The following is a 17656-nucleotide window of genomic DNA, read 5'->3' as shown; positions in this document are numbered from 1 at the left end:
TGCTAAGCACCATGAATGACAGCCCCTGCTCATGCTGCATCTATTCACAGCCCACCTTTGCCTCTTATCACACTCTGTATATTCAACCGATACCTTGTTGTCCCTTTTTTGTCCGCAATGAGCCAAACAATTTCAGAACCCATACTGAGAGAGCTATGCTTTCTTTCATACCGCTGTCAGAGAATTCAGACACTCTTTCTGCCACAGGATATCTAAGCTATCACACACTTGAAGATGCTGTAAAAAAACTTCCAAAGGCACCTTCAAACTATCCCCAAGATGATTTATCATTAACTTTTAAAAGCTAAATAACTAAGACTGATTAATCAAGACAGCTGAACTTCAATTGCCTCCCCTGCTTTTACTCGACCTCACCTCAAAATCGTCAGTCCTATCAAATCTCTACTGGAGGGCTCCCATGCGACGCTTGGGAGAATCGACATTTCATCAGTGACCTCTTAAGGGTACGTAACATCTTGAACAAGTCTGCGCGAACCTTCCCCAGCTCCAAATGTTGTTTTTCCCTAAAAAGCAAAGGTTCAACCCATCTTATGCTTTCCTAATCCTATCTGAGCATGCGAGTTTTCCACTTATCTGCAAAACAGTACTAATTCCTTCCATAGCACATTCTTAATGTTTTTGGTAAGCAGGAGCTGCAACTTCTGCAGTATTTAGGCTTTGGAAGGCTATAGATGAGATAAAGCCTGAAATATCAAGGAAGGCCAAAGCACAGCATTAACAGAACACCAGTCAGTGCAAAGCCTACACAGGTTTCTCCTCAGCTGGGGGGAAGCAAAGCTCCCCCATCTTCTGGAGAAGGTCTGGAGAAATAAGTCCACTAAACCAAATAAAAGGTCTTTCATTGTACTAGTTGCCATAAAAAAAATACAGCTGATAACTTTGACTTTTTAGCTCCAATTTCTACTCGACAAGAGATGAAGAGTGACCAACCACATCAGGACAGATTTCGCTACAGCTGGGTTTGAAACAAGTTCTTCCTGGGTTTGTTTTCTCTGAATACTAAGGCAAGCAAATTTCTGATAAATCAGTTGGGTTAAAAGATCTTCCCTACTCAAAAAACCACACATACTTCCCAGAAAAGCCAGTGGGTTTCATGGGCCTCAAGTCCTTATTTTCTAAGACAAATGCAGAGCTGTGCTCCAGACTACAACCACATTCCAAAGGTGTTCAACAAATAAGAAACCTGCTATTCTAACTTGCCTACATAAGTTGTTTTTCAGATACTGGACTTGTTCAGTGACTCATGAACAATTGCCACATGGTTTTCATGGCCTACTCCCCCTCTCCCCCAGCCTTGGGGGGACCCCCTGGAAAACCAACCACATAGCACTGCCAGTTCAGACCTTCCTTTCCATGACAATGATGTCTAACTGCAAATAATCAGGAGGAGAACTGGAAGAATGATTTAAAGGTCCCAGCACCACAAGGCAGAAAGACTGAAAGAGCTGGTTGGCTTAGCCTAGGGAAAACAAGGCCTCAATGACACAGGCCTACAGAGTGGTTGCAAAGAGGAAGCTTTAAGTTACTTTGCAGACCTGTCCCAGGAAGCAACTGTAGGCTTACGCAGAGGCAAGGGAGCTGGAGCGCATTAGGAAATAGTTTTCACTTGCAAGAGCAGTGGAAGAACTGACACAGTTTCTCTAGGAAAATAATAGCATCTCCATCATCATCATTAAATGCTTCCAGACGTTATCAGGGAACAACTGAGATGCAGCCAAACTATTCAGGTACAGATCACATCAACCCTGAAACACTACACCCTTATTTACTACAACTCAGGGCAACCCAGACCAGTAAACTCAGTGTCTGCTTATAAGGTGAGTGGTTTTGTACATAATGCTCATAAAAATAGGGGAGGAAACATGCCTCTAAAAAGTATGTCTGAGGAAAGAGTGGCTGATATAAAAACCAACAATTTTGAGCAAGTATCTGAGCACAGAATTAGGGTTTAAGAGCAGCGTGGCTTTCTTACCTCCAGAGAGGTCCAACCTGACTGCATGCGCAGTGTGGAGGATCTTATTCCACATCAGCAACTGGGTGAGCTTGTGACGTGTTTTATTTATTGAATGCGTGCAGGTCAACTTAACAGAAACGCAGAGTAACCAGTTCCTTCACAACAAACATGGCTAAGAGTGACTACAACCTGCCCACATTCGGTAGCCTGAATAATTTATGCAAGAACAGGTAGAAAACTATTTGATTAAAGATAGTTAACCTAGCAAAAATCACCTTTCATTGCTCCCTGTCTTTTCCTCCCCTACAAACTGAGACAGCAACAAGGAAAAGGGCAGAGACCTGAAGATCACTAACACCTGGTCTCAAAGATAGTTGAGTTTCTATCTCACCTATTACACCTGCAGGGCCCACAGTGAGATCTGGACTCTACTGCACTCTATACAAGCAGTGACGGCCCCGACACAAACATTGTACTGCCTAAGACGCAGCATCCCTTTGATCTAAAGGCTTACCTGAACCGCCACGTTCTGCTTTCCTGCTTCCTGAATCTTATCCAAGCTGCATTTCTTGGTCTCATTCTTTCTTTTATTGTTATCCTTCTTTCCATCATTCTTATTGGCTACTATTCCTTTGCTATAGTCTCGTCTTTCCCTACATACATCCTTAGGGGGATAGATTCGCGCTTGCTCTCTGTTCATTTCCCGTGGTTTGATGTTCTCCTTGAACGTGACCATTGGTTTTTCTCCTGCATCACAGTTGTTGTTCAAGCTTCTACCAGAGGACAGAACTGATTTGAGTCCAGGGCTCCCATCTGCAGATAGCAGCTCTGCAACAGATGTTTCCTGCAAGGCGAGACTCTCTTTGGCTTCACTGGGGTCCTCTAGTAATAATTCCGGGATTTCTGTCAAAAACAACAGCTTTCCTACCTCATTTTCACACTGAATCAACCTGAAAAAGACAAAAAGGAATTGAAAAGCAAGTAAGAATGAATAGTTTTTCACAGGGTAACCCACTTCCCCAAGTTATGAAAGCAGAAAATCAACATATGCACGGGCATCTCTTCATCCCAGCAGCAACAAGACATTACATCAAACATGTCCTAGCTAAGGGCATTCTCTCCAGTGAGATAAGCTGACATGTTGATATTCCTGCTATCACTTCAAATACTGTTTCCCACCTAGCTGTGCTGCGGTATCGCTCAAAAGAAGTCAAACAATGCTCTGCTCCAAATCCCTATCACAACGAAGCAACAGTGGGCTGACCCACAGAACATGTCACCAGCACTGTCAGCATCCCGCACTCACATCACATGTAATCGCTGTGTCAAAGAGAAAAATAAAGCTCAACTCTGGCACTTGTGTCACCTAGTCTCACAGGAGCAACTACGACAGACAGATGAGACTCGCAATTACCTCGGCTGGTTATCAGCAATCCATTTGCCTGTGAAGATCAGACGCTGTTCACGTATCCGACGTTGTTGCCCTTCCTTATCTCCTGTAATTGCCTGGTGGCCTTTGGAAAAATCCAAGTTCCTAATATTGACAAAAGAAAGGGAATGATATTAATCAGACAGCCTCTGGAACATCATATTTCTTTAGAAATACAACTGGGTCAGCATTACTCTATTATAAGTTGTGAAGTTTCACCAGATCCTATTCAAAACAAGACAGTTACAGATGTCGGATTAACAGATGTAATTCTCCTCTGCCAAGATGAATCTACATTAAAGCAGCTCTTCTCTTTTTTAACAAGAAGAAAGTTCATCTGTGCGATAACCAAAATTCACAAGAATAGTTGAGTGAAAACATCTAATGCTGTCAACATTCATGCACAATGCCAGGTACAGGGGCACAATAAAAACCAGCATAAACCCCACATCAAGCAGTTTACACATAAAAGTATTCATTTCTTCACTTCTTAGTTTTTCCCCCTTTCAGTTTATAGAAGGAAAACAAAAAAGGCATACACAAAACTGTAAGCTCATGACTCTCCCCAGAGTTTTACTGAAGATTTACTCAATGAAGACTTAAGTCCCACGCTGCCTCTTACAGTTCTTTGGCAAAGACACCTCTGCCAACCCATGCAGCAGCGCTTGTTCATAAACAAGAGCACAGAGAAAAGGCCGGTGTCTATCAAAGCATCAACATCAGCGAGAGCACAGTGTCCTCCAGCTGTCACTCACCTGAATGAAGGCCTCAGAGCTAAGAATCCTTGCAATTCAAACTCTTCTGGAAGGGGTGTTGCTGATGAACAGACAGTAAACAGTGTAAGGCAAGCATGAACGCATGGAGTACAGTATCTCAGCAAGGTCGCTATACACAGCAAACCCTTCTATAAACACGCTCATCTGTACTAGTCCACCCTGCAATCTGAGGAGCTCAGGAATGATTAAGTAGAATAAAGTCTGCTCAGCATGAGAAATGAGCATTTGCAAAGAATTCATATGCACTAATACTAGAAGACAACTTGCTCCCTCATTTGCTCTTCAACTGCAATTCCCCTCAACATCAGGAAAAACTTGCATCATTCCCAGTTCTTTACAGCACAGACTAAAAGCATCCTTACCGTTATTACTGGATAGATCTTCTTCATGAGGCTGGAAGCTGTTTAGAAGAGAAATCAGCCAGGGCCATATGCTACAAACCAGAAAACAAAAACTATAAGCAACAACTACAAAACACAGAATCTACCCAATTTAACTAAGAAAACATAGAACTCTCTTCAGTCACAGCTCCCATTAATCCTTAAGGGAAAAGAGGGAAAAGATCACTTCTTGAAGAACTTCAGTTTTTTTAGAAAGTCAGTCTAAAGTTAGAGAGGAAGCCAGACTCTCGCAGCATAGTGCATGTTATCCAGTGAGTCAGAAAGCCAACCACCAATTTAACTTGACAAAACTATCGTGTGAGCAGAAGTTCAGAGCACCTGTTTGCAGCTGGCATTTTCCAGCCCAAAGCTGACTGCTCTCAAGGCACAACAAATTCATCAGCTGGGAAGCAAAACAATGTCTCAGGACGCAGTTGTGCAGCACTACTTCTGTTCTGTGAACACTAACCCTGCAGTGCCGTGGTGAAACTGCTACCAGAAAGGTAAGAAGGTCTAAGGAAGGGTTGAACCAAAAGCATTAAACTAGAGGTTAACTGGCAGCCTCCCTGCCTTGCACTGGCAATACCAGTACAAGCTGTGACTGGAAAGTCTTTACAAAGGCCCTGGAGCAAATGATTTAAAGATCACAATGATCACCGCACAGCTGGTTAACATTTAACTGCCACCAACAGGCTGCTTTCTCCTATTTGTTAAAAAGCTCCAACCCAAAACATCTTTCTTCTGCGTTAGTGGCAGCACGAAGTCCACAGAGGCAACAGGAAATTACTTGAGGAAGGAGCCCACTGTGCTCAGTTTTAGTGAAATGAATCTGTTCTCAGCAAGGCTTTCAGCCATCAGCCAGGGCCTGGATTGGAGAACACAACATGCACCTGAGAGCCTGGGTCAGCTGCTTTCTTGCGCTGCCACAGGAGCTGGAAACATTATGTTTATGCTTATTCTCTGCACTAAACTAAGCAACAGCTCCTTCTCATGACTGACAAGGAACAGAAGGAGGAAAAAAGGGAGAGTGCAAGTCTCTTGCAACCTAAAGTAAACTGCAACCTTCCCGTACAACATCTGAAATAATGAGATTTCATAATAAGATCTCTAAGGAAGAGCAATGAAGTCACTAATGTCAAAACCTACACCTAAAGTGGCTTTCACAGGGCAGGTTGGGGAAACTCATTTCCAGAGAGCACACACCCATACTGATGGAGTCATTTCTGCCCTCTTGCCTCCAGATTCACCTGTTTTTCTAGGTAAACACATTTCCTTCCTAGTTCAGATGTTCCTACCATTTGAGCTGCAATTAAATTATCCATAGGAAGGTGATAAGGGTAAGAATGGGGACAGCTGCAAGTTTAAGAAGGAATGAGGATTATTTCTTGAACCAAAAGCACAATTAAGTATGAATTCAAAGCAAGACTTTTCAATATAAAACAGACACCAGGTTATTGAACAGAGGCCAAGAAAGATGCATGCATGCAGTCTGCAGAACACAGCTTTCACCAGACTCTTCAAACAGGATTAAAAGGCAAACTCAACCATACAAATAATGGGTAAGATGGACAGTCATCTCTAATTTTTAGAGCCAATAAAAGTAATGTTTACTAATGAACACATATTTTGATAAATTTTAGCAGTACTTAACTGTTTTTTCAAGCTCACCTGTGCATTTTACTGCTATTTGCTGCCCACTCCCAACTCTTTTTGGTACAATGAGTACCTGAGAACATCACGTTATCACACCACAGATTTACCAGCCACGCATATTCTTTAAAGAGAGCTGATAGTTTTATGGCTAACTCTATATTCTTTCACACCTCAAGATTCATTTTGCTACTCCATAAAGTACTGCCTGCTATTGATATTAAGCAGTCCTTGCAGAGGTGCAATCTTCTCTGCTAAAATACTGGCATAAAGCCTTCCTTCAGAACACGCATACAGTAATACTTATTACCATTTCAAACAATTTGCGAAAACTTATTTTCCTTAATCTTTCCTTCAGGAACTTTGCAACTGAAGTTCCTAAAGCTCCAGGGCTTTAGGCTCTGCACACAAGCAAGTGAGTCTTACTACTCGTTTGCCAAAGCAGGGTTGTAGAGACCCAGGCATCGACATACAAAAGGCATGAGCTGTGGCTAGAATGACATCTTACAGCACACGCTGCAAGAGAGCTGACACCACAGTGTCACCTAAGCAAGGTGGTTTCACACCGTTTTCCTTAAAGCAGCCATAATAGGAAAAATACTTGTCCAACTGTGTCAGTAAGTCACCGGGATCTAAAGAAACACCTCACATGTCAGAAACGCTTCATTCATTTGCTGTAATTCATGAAACGTTAACAGGCTATTAAAAAAAGGTGGTGAGTTTTGAAATACTTGAGCTTAGCTTGATGAGATTAGAAGCAAAAGTGAAAAATTAGACCAACAGTCCAGAACAGTAAAGCCTATGCTGATGTTTCCAGACCCCCTTGACAAAATTCAATTTAATTCCTACACGATGAGCCAGGAAAATTGGATTCCAGCACTGCCCAAGAGATGGCAGTTGGAATTGGATAATTTTTCAATGTCCCTTCCAACCCAAACCATTATATAATTCTATGGCTTAATGCATGAAATTAAGGCAAATATTCTCCTACCATCTACCTCAATGAATTTGAGAAATTCTTATAATAGGCTAGACTAAGGGTACACTCAGTAGTTCCACTCAAGTCAGATATTAACAAGAAGACCCCTCTGATCTTTAAAAGAAGGTACCTGCAAACACAAAGCCAATTAAAACAATGAATTTGCTCAGGCAGCCCACAGGTCTTGCACTTTGTTTTATGAACTTCATAGTACATACATTTTCAATCTTCATGATGTCTGTAATAATGAGCTATACCACCAGTTTTCCCTTAATTTGCATGTCAACAGTTATTATTACTCTATGCAATTAAATGTATCAAAAGAAAGATCAACACTCACTACCGTCTTTCATCCACCACTGCCTCCTGGAAAACACTGGGCCTAAGCTTCAGCCAGTCCATCGAAACCTTCACAGCTGGGAGAGGATACGCAGCCCCGGAGTCCTCTTGGTAGTCATTTTGTAAAGGACACTTGCACAGAACTCCAAGAAAGGACACTAAAAACAGAGCAGGAAAATAAACCCAAATATCAAACAATGCAGGAATGACACTTCAAAGTTAATCTAATCGAATACATTCCACCCATAAACCCCTATTTTTAAGAGCTAGTTCTTTAGAATAAATCAGCCCACTTAATCTTAGAAATCCACCAGCAGATCAGAACATCTTTTTCTCCAGTAGAGTTTTCTACCATGAAGCAGAATCTTGCTGTTTTCCCCTTCCACACTCTACTGAAGTATCATGGGAAATCCTCTTGGCTAAGTTAAAGTCTGGTGAAACAAGCTTGTTACAAAAAAAATATTAATTCATTTATTAGAAACTCAGCTCTCTATATGCATTTCATCCACTTTCCCAGGTCGGCAGGCACACAAACGCACCTTGCTAGCCAGCTCTGCAGGCAGGCACGCAGCTCAGGCCTCGTAAAGCACACAAGCTAAGAAACCCTACCCACCAGTGATGCTTTCAGAATCAGCCCCAGCCTGAAGAAATTCAGCTATTCAGAGAGGTAGGTGTTTATGAACAAGACCAAGATCAGGTTAAGCAAATCAGCATTACGCAGCTAGAGTCTAAAACATTCAGTTCTCCCACTCATCTCCTAGCTGATACTATCAAGGGCATGGAAGCAGTTGAAGTCTCAGTTCAGTTAGCTTCAACTTCAATCCTGTTGAATAGGAAGTAGCTCAGTGCAAAGTGACCCAAACCGCATTGCGGCCAACTGCAGAGCAGCCCCCACAACTGACTTGGTGGTCCTACCCACCACCAAGTTGGATCCAACTTTGCACTCGAGTGAAAATGTTCTTTCAGCCAGAAAAAAGATGTAGTTTCGTAAGGCCTCAAACGGAGTAAGGCAGGGCATGGAAATCCAGCGTTAGTCAGCACTGCTAGACATTAAACAATCCTGCACAATCCTCTTTTCTCGGAGCTTACCACGTGTTGTCCATTCTCATCACTTGTCAGGCTGCCATTAAGCTAGACGCTGACAGCCAATTACTAATTGATCCCATATAAAAACGTCAAAGAAATCCAAAAATCAATTTGCTTTCATACTTACTGAAGAGCGCCAGTAGCTGTGTCCAGCAGAGCTGCTCATCCTGGCTGTAGCTGTGCTGCTCCGTTTCATTGCTGAAGTCTCGCAGGTGATGCAGTTGAAACAGGTTAATAACAGTGATGTGTACCAACTGCTGAGAATTGAAGGCCTTCTGGAATAGCAGCCTCTGTAACAAAGACACATGTATGATATACGTATTTTTATACAGCAAAGCACATGCCTGAAAGGATTATCAGTTGCTACTTCACTGACTAATGTTCTGCCCTTAAGGCAACATTCATTCTTGATACGATTTTCGGGTCATCCCTATCAGGATTCCCAGGAGAACACAGGCTGATGTCCACAGTTAAGGCCAAGGTTTTTGCTTGCACACCAACCCATATGCACAAATCCACATCCTGTTGGATATGGTTCTCTTTAGGAGCAAGCGCGACTTTGATGCCACGATGGCAGCATTGCGACGCAACTGAAAGAATCGCAGAGGCATTCACTACTCCACTGCATTCTTCAGTCTTTAGAAGAAAGCACAGAGGGTGACACATGAAAAAACACTCCAGGAAAATATAACTACTGCATGGTTATGTATTGAAGACTAATTCCACATCCAACTTCAGGGATCATGGAATGCTATGGTGGACTAAAATAGCGCAAGCTCTTCACAACTGCATTTCAGTAACTATGCAGTAAGAGCCACCTTTCTCAAAATAGGCAAAGAAACTTTAATGCTTTTTTTTAAGCACTGTGAAAAAAAGGAGATATCTTAAACCACAACAAAGATCTTCAGGCACAACAGTCAGGGAGGCAAGTGGATTAACTGGCATAAGGTCTGAGGTCCATGCTCAAATTGGATTTTTAGTTAAGGGCATGAACCACTCCACAGCCAAAAACTCATCAATAGCTGAATTATGGGCCTGGATGAACACTCCCAACCCTACCACTACTCTCCTCCAGGGCTAAAACCAGCCACACAACGTGATTATGCACCATCCAGCCAATTTCACATCCATATTCAACCCATCTAAGCCAGAGGAGCTCTCCAGTAAACAAGGTCTTATGTTGCATAATACAAAGAAGTAATCTAAGCAGTGAAGCAGGACTCAATTACTTCTCTTAACACCATGGATCAGTTCAGAAAAAATGAGACAGCTGCACATGCCCGGGAAATGCTCATAATTATTGATCATAAGAACTGTGGAAAAAGCAGTACTTGTTCAGCAGCCAGCATCAAGCACACAGAGACTATTTAATTTTGAAACATTACTTAAACCCCCAGTGTTCAAGCAGCTCATATTCAAAGCTCATAAAATTCACAGTATGGGGGGATTGTTTGTTTTATTTAAGGAATGTTTGGACCTAGCTCTAGAGGCCAAATTCAATGCAAGAATGCCAACAGGCACCATCAAGAACATTTGTAACTCTCTATATTGCTACAACCACCTCCCCATTTCTTAAGTTTCCAACAGTATCTACTACATTTACTCAGTTGAACACAACCATAGAAGCTGCCCATTTTCCGCAAATGAAGATGCTGAAGCAGAGCAGTTCCCAAAAGGCACATAACAGTTAAAATAATGTTCACTTCTGTACTTCCTTGTATAAATAACTTATAAAATTCTCTTTTGTTTCCATCTTTACTGGATTATCCAATTCAATGAGCTGGCTACAAAACTAATGGGTACTCCTGAATTTTCCAGAAAAAAGGTGTTTGAATAGTTGTAGTGTACACACAAACTGAGATTGCATTGGAACATTGTTTTTAAATGCAAATCGCTGATACGAGAGGCAAGTTGTCCGAGGCAGATTTAATGCAGCCTTAATAACCAGCAGGAGTACATGAATGCCATCCAAAACCAAAGCTCTGAAAATTCCTTAGGCAACTGAGCCAGATGAATCAAGTATTTTTCACAGGTACCCAAGAATCATCCAGGTTAAAGAGCAGAAAGTCAACCGCAGTCATGGATTTCTCCTGTATTTCCACCAATAACACAACAAACAGGGGGGAAAAAAAATCCTACTGTTTGCAGAAGCCAACAGAACTGCCCAGCATGAGCCATAACGTAAACCTTCCAGAACTGCCTACTTGAGCTTCCTGTATTTTAGCACGTGAAAATGTTAATATTGGGTTGTAACTTCAGAAGTCAGCTACTAAAAATACTCCCCTCGATACACTAATTAATATGTTGTTAGAACTAACCTTGAACTGTTCTTCCAGCTTTTCTCGAAGAGGGCTCAGCTTCTCCAAGCTCTTACTCAGATACACATGGCCATGGAATTTAATAAATGCCTTGATGAAGTCAGACACGCTCCATCGAGTCTTCACCTCATCACGACTACATTCACAACAGAAATACTTCAGCATTTGCAATTAGACACAACTGCAGATAACATTACAAACGTTTCCTATGGAGTTCAAGAAAGGAGGAATGTCCATGCAAGTATGCTTTTTTGTACTGGCCCAACATACTCGTTTCTGCCTTCCCTGTTCACACTCAGGAACATCCCAGACAAACTGTTCTTCATTTCACACATCTGTAAGGATGCTCTGACTGGAAGGGAGTTGAGGAATTTCTGTTTCTACTACCAACTACAAATAAATTCTGGCAAGGCAAGTACATTCGGAAGAAGTTTCCTTTAGCAGAACTACATTATGCTTAGTCTTACCTTTCCAGTGCTTTAGAAAGTGCTTTTTGTAGGTTAGTGGAGGCAGCTGGGAAAGGAAACTTCACAGCAATGCTTCTGCAGTAGTAGAAAATTGTGGTCAAGTGGTCTCCTTTGGAGGACGCTAGAATAGCCAACTGATTATAAGGCTGACCTGAGGGAGAAAAAGGCAAGCTATCATGCAGTGAAGCGTGCTGGGTTTCATATTAAGCATGATTTCTTGAAAAGGGAGCACAAAGCCCTAAGTTCTCCAGCGAATAAGGCTCAGATTCACCTGTTGACCTTTTACTCCAGCCTCACATCAGTACAGCTCAAATGAAAAACTTCCACATTTGTGGTGGATTTCTTTTGCATCTTTTTGGTGACTGTTTTTTTGTTCTGGTGTGGGGGTTTAAAAAGATAATGTTAAGGTTTCTGTCTACGTAAGCAAATACTGTCAAAACCAAGCCCTCGTCACCAACATTTATCTTTATCTAGTTGGACAAAACCTAGCCAGTTTTACCTCATGAGGCAAATCTAACTGACCGATTCTTCATATTTTATGTCTATAAAATAAAAATTTCTATATATAGAACATGGAGAATTTTTCAGTTAGAATATAACCACCTAAAAAGTCAAATTACAGGTTTCGCAGCCTGGCTTAAACATGATTTATCCTTCTCTCACCATCCCTACAGTTTGGATCACTGTAAGCTGACAGCTTAAAAACTAGATCTCTGTACTACAGCAACTCTTCACTTCCATAAGCAACCTGAAAAAATCAGTTTTAGCTACTAAACTTTACAAACTGGCAAGTGAACAAACAATAAAAGGAAAAAAACGCTTGTGGTAAGCAAATTTTCATTAATTATACTTTATAAAACATACAAATGTAACACGGTTAATGCAGCAGTAACAAAGCCTCGGAGTGAAGCTGTGTTTTTAAATCTTTGGTTTTAAATCTTCACAAAAAAGAGCCAAGTGACAAATCAGGCAACCAGCTAGTGTTTAAATGATTTACTGACAGGCCAGGCTTTGTTGCATGATTGTTTTGTGTGTTTGGGGAAGGAGGTTTATATAAAATCTCAAGTTTCCAACTGCCACACAAGAAAAGCAATACCCCAAATTTTCCTCTGGAATTATGAAAGTAAAAGGTGTCCCAGACTCACCATTAGAGGGGACAAGCTGAGCCGCGTGTCTGTAGTAAGACTCTGCCTGGCTGGTCTGATTCCTATAGCGAGCTAAGGAAACAACAAAATCAAGCTAAGACCAAGAATTCAACTCTTCTGTGCTTGATTTAATACAAATCAGTTTGCCTGAAAAACATTTTACTTATTTTAGAAATAAGCATCAGAAGAACATAAAATTACAACAAACAGCGTGAAAATTCAAACACTGAACTTTAAGGTGCTTGTTTTCCCTCATATCCTCCTGTCACAGCTTATCAGTTCTTACGTATTAAAGATGCTGTGCCAACAGCATCACATCCAGAGAGCTGCAAATATTTCTCATGCTTCTCTGCACAATCAGCAACTAAATCTACTTATAGGTACTTATAAAAGCAATTGCAGATTCCAGTGAAAAGTTTCTAAAACACACAGTTCTACTTGAAGAAATAAACCTGTTAATGTAGAAAAGAGTTCATTATGAAAGGCTGGATTTTTAACTGTTGCCTTAGTAAATAATACTTAAAAATAACGTTCTGAAATGGAGAAGTAGACTAGCCTGCTGCAACTAGTTTATTTTAACAGTGACCAGTTTCAACATTTCACTACACCCACCAAGAAACCATTCTACACTCTATGATCACTACACTGGGAGACAGATTCTAGCAAATCACTAAGAAGCTAGTGATTAACTGTCTTCATGCATTAACGTATAACACGTTAGAGAAGACTAACGTCACTGCTTTCCAGACCTTTCCCCCCACAGCAACCACCAAACATACAATCAGCTACCACTACAAATTTGGAGCAGTTGCCCAGGGTATGCACAGATTCCCCTTCATGAGGTCTGAACATAAGGAGAACTGTGTCCCACCTCTTTTTCCTTCAAAAACTCACCAATATCTCCAAGGTGGACAAGGCAGTGCTGGCAGATGTAAGAGCAGGAGCTAGACTGCGGCTTCACTATGGCGCTGGTGTGCGTCTGTTTATTGCTAATGATTCCCAGCTGGGAAGACTTTACACGACATGGCAAGTCTACATTAAAAACTGTGCACAATTCCTGTAATAACTAGAGAAACAGGTACAGTTTAGTAGGAGCTAGTTATCAGAAAAGCAATGAAACAGACAAAACTAACAGCACCACTCAGAGGAATGGATTAGCTCAACATATTCAAAGGGAATAAGCCTAGGTCACTGGAAGGGAGACTTTAAATGTTATGCTCCATACAGAAACCATTGAGCTCCGTGCTGCATTATTCTGCCTAGAATCACAAAGAGAACTTTTACTTCTCTGTGTATCCCAAACCAATAAGCAACTCAATCCCTATGATACTTAAAATTATTGAGTGGAGACTTGCTGGGGTTTGTGGTTCTGTTTGGTTTGTTGAGGGTTTCTTTCTTCTTTGGGGGATGTGTGTGTTTTTAAACAGGGCACTCAAGAAGAGCACAGTCTTTTTTTATATCTTGATGAAGTGACACCATTCTCTGAAAATAATAGAAAGGAATGGCACTCAATCTCCAAAGCAGCTTGTTCCAACACAAGAAACAGCACTGCCCTGACTTAAACTTTACAGAGAAGCCTGAACCAAACCAAGGTTGCAGGTGACACAGTGGCTAATAGTTCAGCAGCTGGGTTGTCAGTAAATATTTGTGCTAAGCTAACAGTGAGATTCTTTCAAAGAACCAGCGATTTGATCAAATACCTCAGAAGCTGACTGAAGATAATCTTGAACTTTGCCAATTCTAATTAGTGTTTTTGATGTCTTTCGTAATGGACTTCAGCAAATACTCTGGAAAGTAACACTAACCAGTAGCGATGGAAAGTGTCTGTTCTGCTGTGTTGAAGGGTTAAAAATGCAAATAAGAATTGACAGACTTTCTCCCAGCTGGGAACAGACTGTGTCTCCAAGTAAATCAGACCTGTAGCAGGGTTCCACTTCCAGATAACAGCATATAGAAAGCCTAGGGCTGAGAGAGACATGCACTTTGTCAACAGCTAAACATGCGATGTGGTTCTTTTGCTTGCTGCAGGAAAAGATTTGTGTTACACCTCCTTCCCCTTTTGCTCTTTCAGATAGTAGATGAAACCAAACGAGAGAGATCTCTCAGATAAAAGCTGGATAAAAGAGAAACTTGACATCTTCCAACAAGCTGAATTACGAGAATTCATGCTCTCTTTCAAAGATGTCATTTACACAGGCCTTGCAGCTGGAGAACAGGGATCTTCCCTGAGCAAAATCTTTAGGCTAAAAACGGGACGATTAACGTGACAGCAAACAGACAAAGACAACCCAGTCTGTGGTGTCACACACAAAAGGAGCAAAGTTCCCTGATATGCGGCAGGGAAGAACAAGGCTTTTGCAAGATAAATGCTGGAGATGGTAGAAAACCCTTGGCAGCCACAGCCTGCCCAAAGGGCTGCTTCAAAAAAGCAGCTTTCCAAAAAACAATGCCGAAGGGGGAGTGGAAAAGAGACAATCACATAGGTTCTTGAAATAAAAACTGTGGTTGCCTTGCAAGTTGTTCAGAATGAGACTAGGAACCGATACAGAATGACCCACTGCGTCTGTAGGAACCTGAAGCCAACCAAACTAGTCATGACAGTCTGGTCAGACCACTATTTGTGGCAGAGGATTCAGCAGCAACAATGCTGATGAAGTACACACCAAACGAGGGCAAAAAAAGAAAAGAAGGGCAAGTTATCTTTATTGAGGCCATTATCACACACCAACTCTTGCTCTCCATAACCTACAATCTGAAAGCTAACACTGGAAACCTGCCACTAAGGACTGAACAGGAATTACACCCCTTTTGCAATTAACAGAAACATCCAAAAGATACTGAGCTCAAGAGCTTAAGTGGAAGAAAAGCTCCCACAAATGAAGTTTGTGATTCTAAATAATTGTTGAGACAAATACAGAATTAAGACTGAAGATGTGCTTGTAAAGCCTGCAAGTCTGGATAAAAAAAAAAAAACAGCAAGGCATTATAGTTTGCAGATGCAACACAAGACTCTTGGGGATATCTACTCAGTGCTCACCATGCTTAGTTTCTCCCAGCTGGGAAGAGACTATCTCCAAATAAAACAGACCCGCAGCAGGATTCTGCTTCCAGATAACAGCATACAGAAAGCCTAGCTGTGCTTTTAAGTTAGGTATTATTCAGAAAACAAGAGCTGTATTCAGGCACACATGCGGTATGCATGTAGACAGTTCTTGGAAAACATTAACTCCGTGCTCACCATCAGCATCAGGAGTTACAAGGACGGGACACAGAACAAAGCACAACACATTAAGCCATCATGCAAATCCTCAGTGTAACTGCATTTTGGAATTATCCATGTATTTTTGTTCTGGAATGCCAAAACCAAGTCTACATTTTTTTGCTGGATATAGGAAGTCTCAGGCTTTTCAAAATAAAAAAGGGAATTATGACATTAGCCCCTGAATCCAGGCACAGTAATGAGAACGGCAATTTTTAGAGAATAGCAGGAAAAATATAACTAAGAGTACAATGAAATAATCAGTTAATGCTTGATGGGCTTGGGTGGGGTTTTTTGCTGTTGTTTCTGTTAGATGTTACAATTAAAATACTTAATTGCTCACCACAGACCACTGCAGAGACCAGACTGAATGGCTTCAAGAGGAACTGGAGAGCCAGTGAATGCTACACCTCTTAATAGCTGGATGATTCAGATCAAACCAGCTCAAGAAGGCAAAAGCAAGCAGCTTAAGGCTGAAGCACACAAATATATTTCAACAAACGTGTCTTTTGAAACTCACCTGTGTGTAGAAGCCACTAGCTGCCTCTAGGAACAGAGAGAGGTTTGCCTGAACTTCGCTCCGATTTGGATTTGCTCTGTTTTTCGCCTGACCCTGTAGCGTTGTGATCTGATTTTTAAAGGCATGGTTCCAACTGAAAACGAAATAATTGGGTTTGCTTTGTTTGTTTGGTTTTTTGTTTGTTTGTTTGTTTTTACTCTGGAAGTGTCAATGCAGGTAGCATAAGCAACAGGAAAGAATTGTTTAATTACATAGCATCAAACAGGAAAATGAAATATATTCAAATTCAGGCAACATTCAGATTACAAATAACGTTAAATACAGAAGAATTACTTTTCCCCACTTCTCAGCTAGAGAAACCAATCCTATACTGCATAGCTAATGCTGTAACAGCATTAAGATTTGCTTGCAATTGTTTTGGTTTAGGCAGCTCTCTTTTGAAAACACTAAGTGGGACATGGACAGGACAACTCAGCCAGCCTGCTCACCTGGCTTCCCACAGTGCTGGAAGACTCACATTTCTCTTAACTAAACCTGTTACAACTCATGTCTGCATCTTAAATAATAGGGAACAGACTCAAGATGTAAAGAAAACCCAGCTGGTTCTGCCCTGATACCCGAGTGATTATAGCACATTAAGCCCTGGCTGGGGGAACTTTTCTTAAAGTAAGGTCTTTGGCAGCTACTCAACTGCTGTTAGACCTTGCTTAAAGCTCCAGGTGATTACATCAGGCAAGTTTCCTCCTTTCTGGAAACCCTGCCTCAGCTCCTCCCTGACAGCGCAGAAGATTGATGTTTCTTAGCTTTCTCCCTTCCATCTTGCTCACCCGCTTCTGCGTGACAGGGCTGCTACTCATTGCCAGAGGCAAAATATGAACTGCTGAACGCTGTTCATCGACTCTGCAGTGCAGCTCATGTTTCATCTGCAGCGCAGCTCTCATTTTAAAGGAAATAAGACAACCATTTCATAGGATACAATCACTTTTCTGTAAGTCTCGGGGTTTCCTGCTCATCAGCCCAGATTACATAAACAGAAATGTATTGGGGTACTTACAGGTCCTGCTCCACTTTTTTATCTAAAGCATATTCCAAATCGGTCACCAGCATTTTCTGATATAAGTCCTGTAGAGCCTGTCTGGACGTCCAGACTTCTGCTGGACCCAGCTTCGAATCTAAGCCAACAGAAAAGAAAAAAGACACAACAGTTTTTGTAATACTCTAACTTAGGGAGTTGTTCCAACAGATTCTTCACTTGCCTACTGAAGGAAATAAGATAGTACAGTCTAAGATAACACAATGTTAAACACCTGCTTTAAAAAGATTCATCAGAACA

At 41.4% G+C, this 17656-nt stretch overlaps 1 protein-coding gene across 4 annotated transcripts in view; it reads right to left on the bottom strand.

Annotated features, from left to right (window-relative positions):
• Positions 1-17656, bottom strand: part of SMG7 (SMG7 nonsense mediated mRNA decay factor) — a 53598-nt gene that overhangs the window by 13510 nt on the left and 22432 nt on the right. For 3 of the 4 annotated variants that reach the window (XM_069862311.1, XM_069862313.1, XM_069862314.1), the window contains exons 3-14: positions 17378-17495; positions 16324-16456; positions 13439-13610; positions 12545-12616; positions 11400-11550; positions 10933-11068; positions 8742-8904; positions 7530-7686; positions 4543-4613; positions 4160-4220; positions 3390-3509; positions 2490-2925 (exon numbers count right to left, since the gene is read on the bottom strand). In XM_069862311.1, coding sequence (XP_069718412.1) covers positions 2490-2925; positions 3390-3509; positions 4160-4220; positions 4543-4613; positions 7530-7686; positions 8742-8904; positions 10933-11068; positions 11400-11550; positions 12545-12616; positions 13439-13610; positions 16324-16456; positions 17378-17495 — 1790 coding nt within the window. The remainder of the gene's footprint in view (positions 1-2489; positions 2926-3389; positions 3510-4159; positions 4221-4542; positions 4614-7529; positions 7687-8741; positions 8905-10932; positions 11069-11399; positions 11551-12544; positions 12617-13438; positions 13611-16323; positions 16457-17377; positions 17496-17656) is intronic. The other variant, XM_069862312.1, reaches the window with a different exon arrangement.

Source organism: Phaenicophaeus curvirostris, chromosome 8 (genome assembly GCF_032191515.1).
Source record: "Phaenicophaeus curvirostris isolate KB17595 chromosome 8, BPBGC_Pcur_1.0, whole genome shotgun sequence".
NCBI classification, from domain to species: domain Eukaryota; kingdom Metazoa; phylum Chordata; class Aves; order Cuculiformes; family Cuculidae; genus Phaenicophaeus; species Phaenicophaeus curvirostris.
Note: the sequence above shows the minus strand (reverse complement) of the source record. Positions and strands in the feature narration are given on the sequence as shown.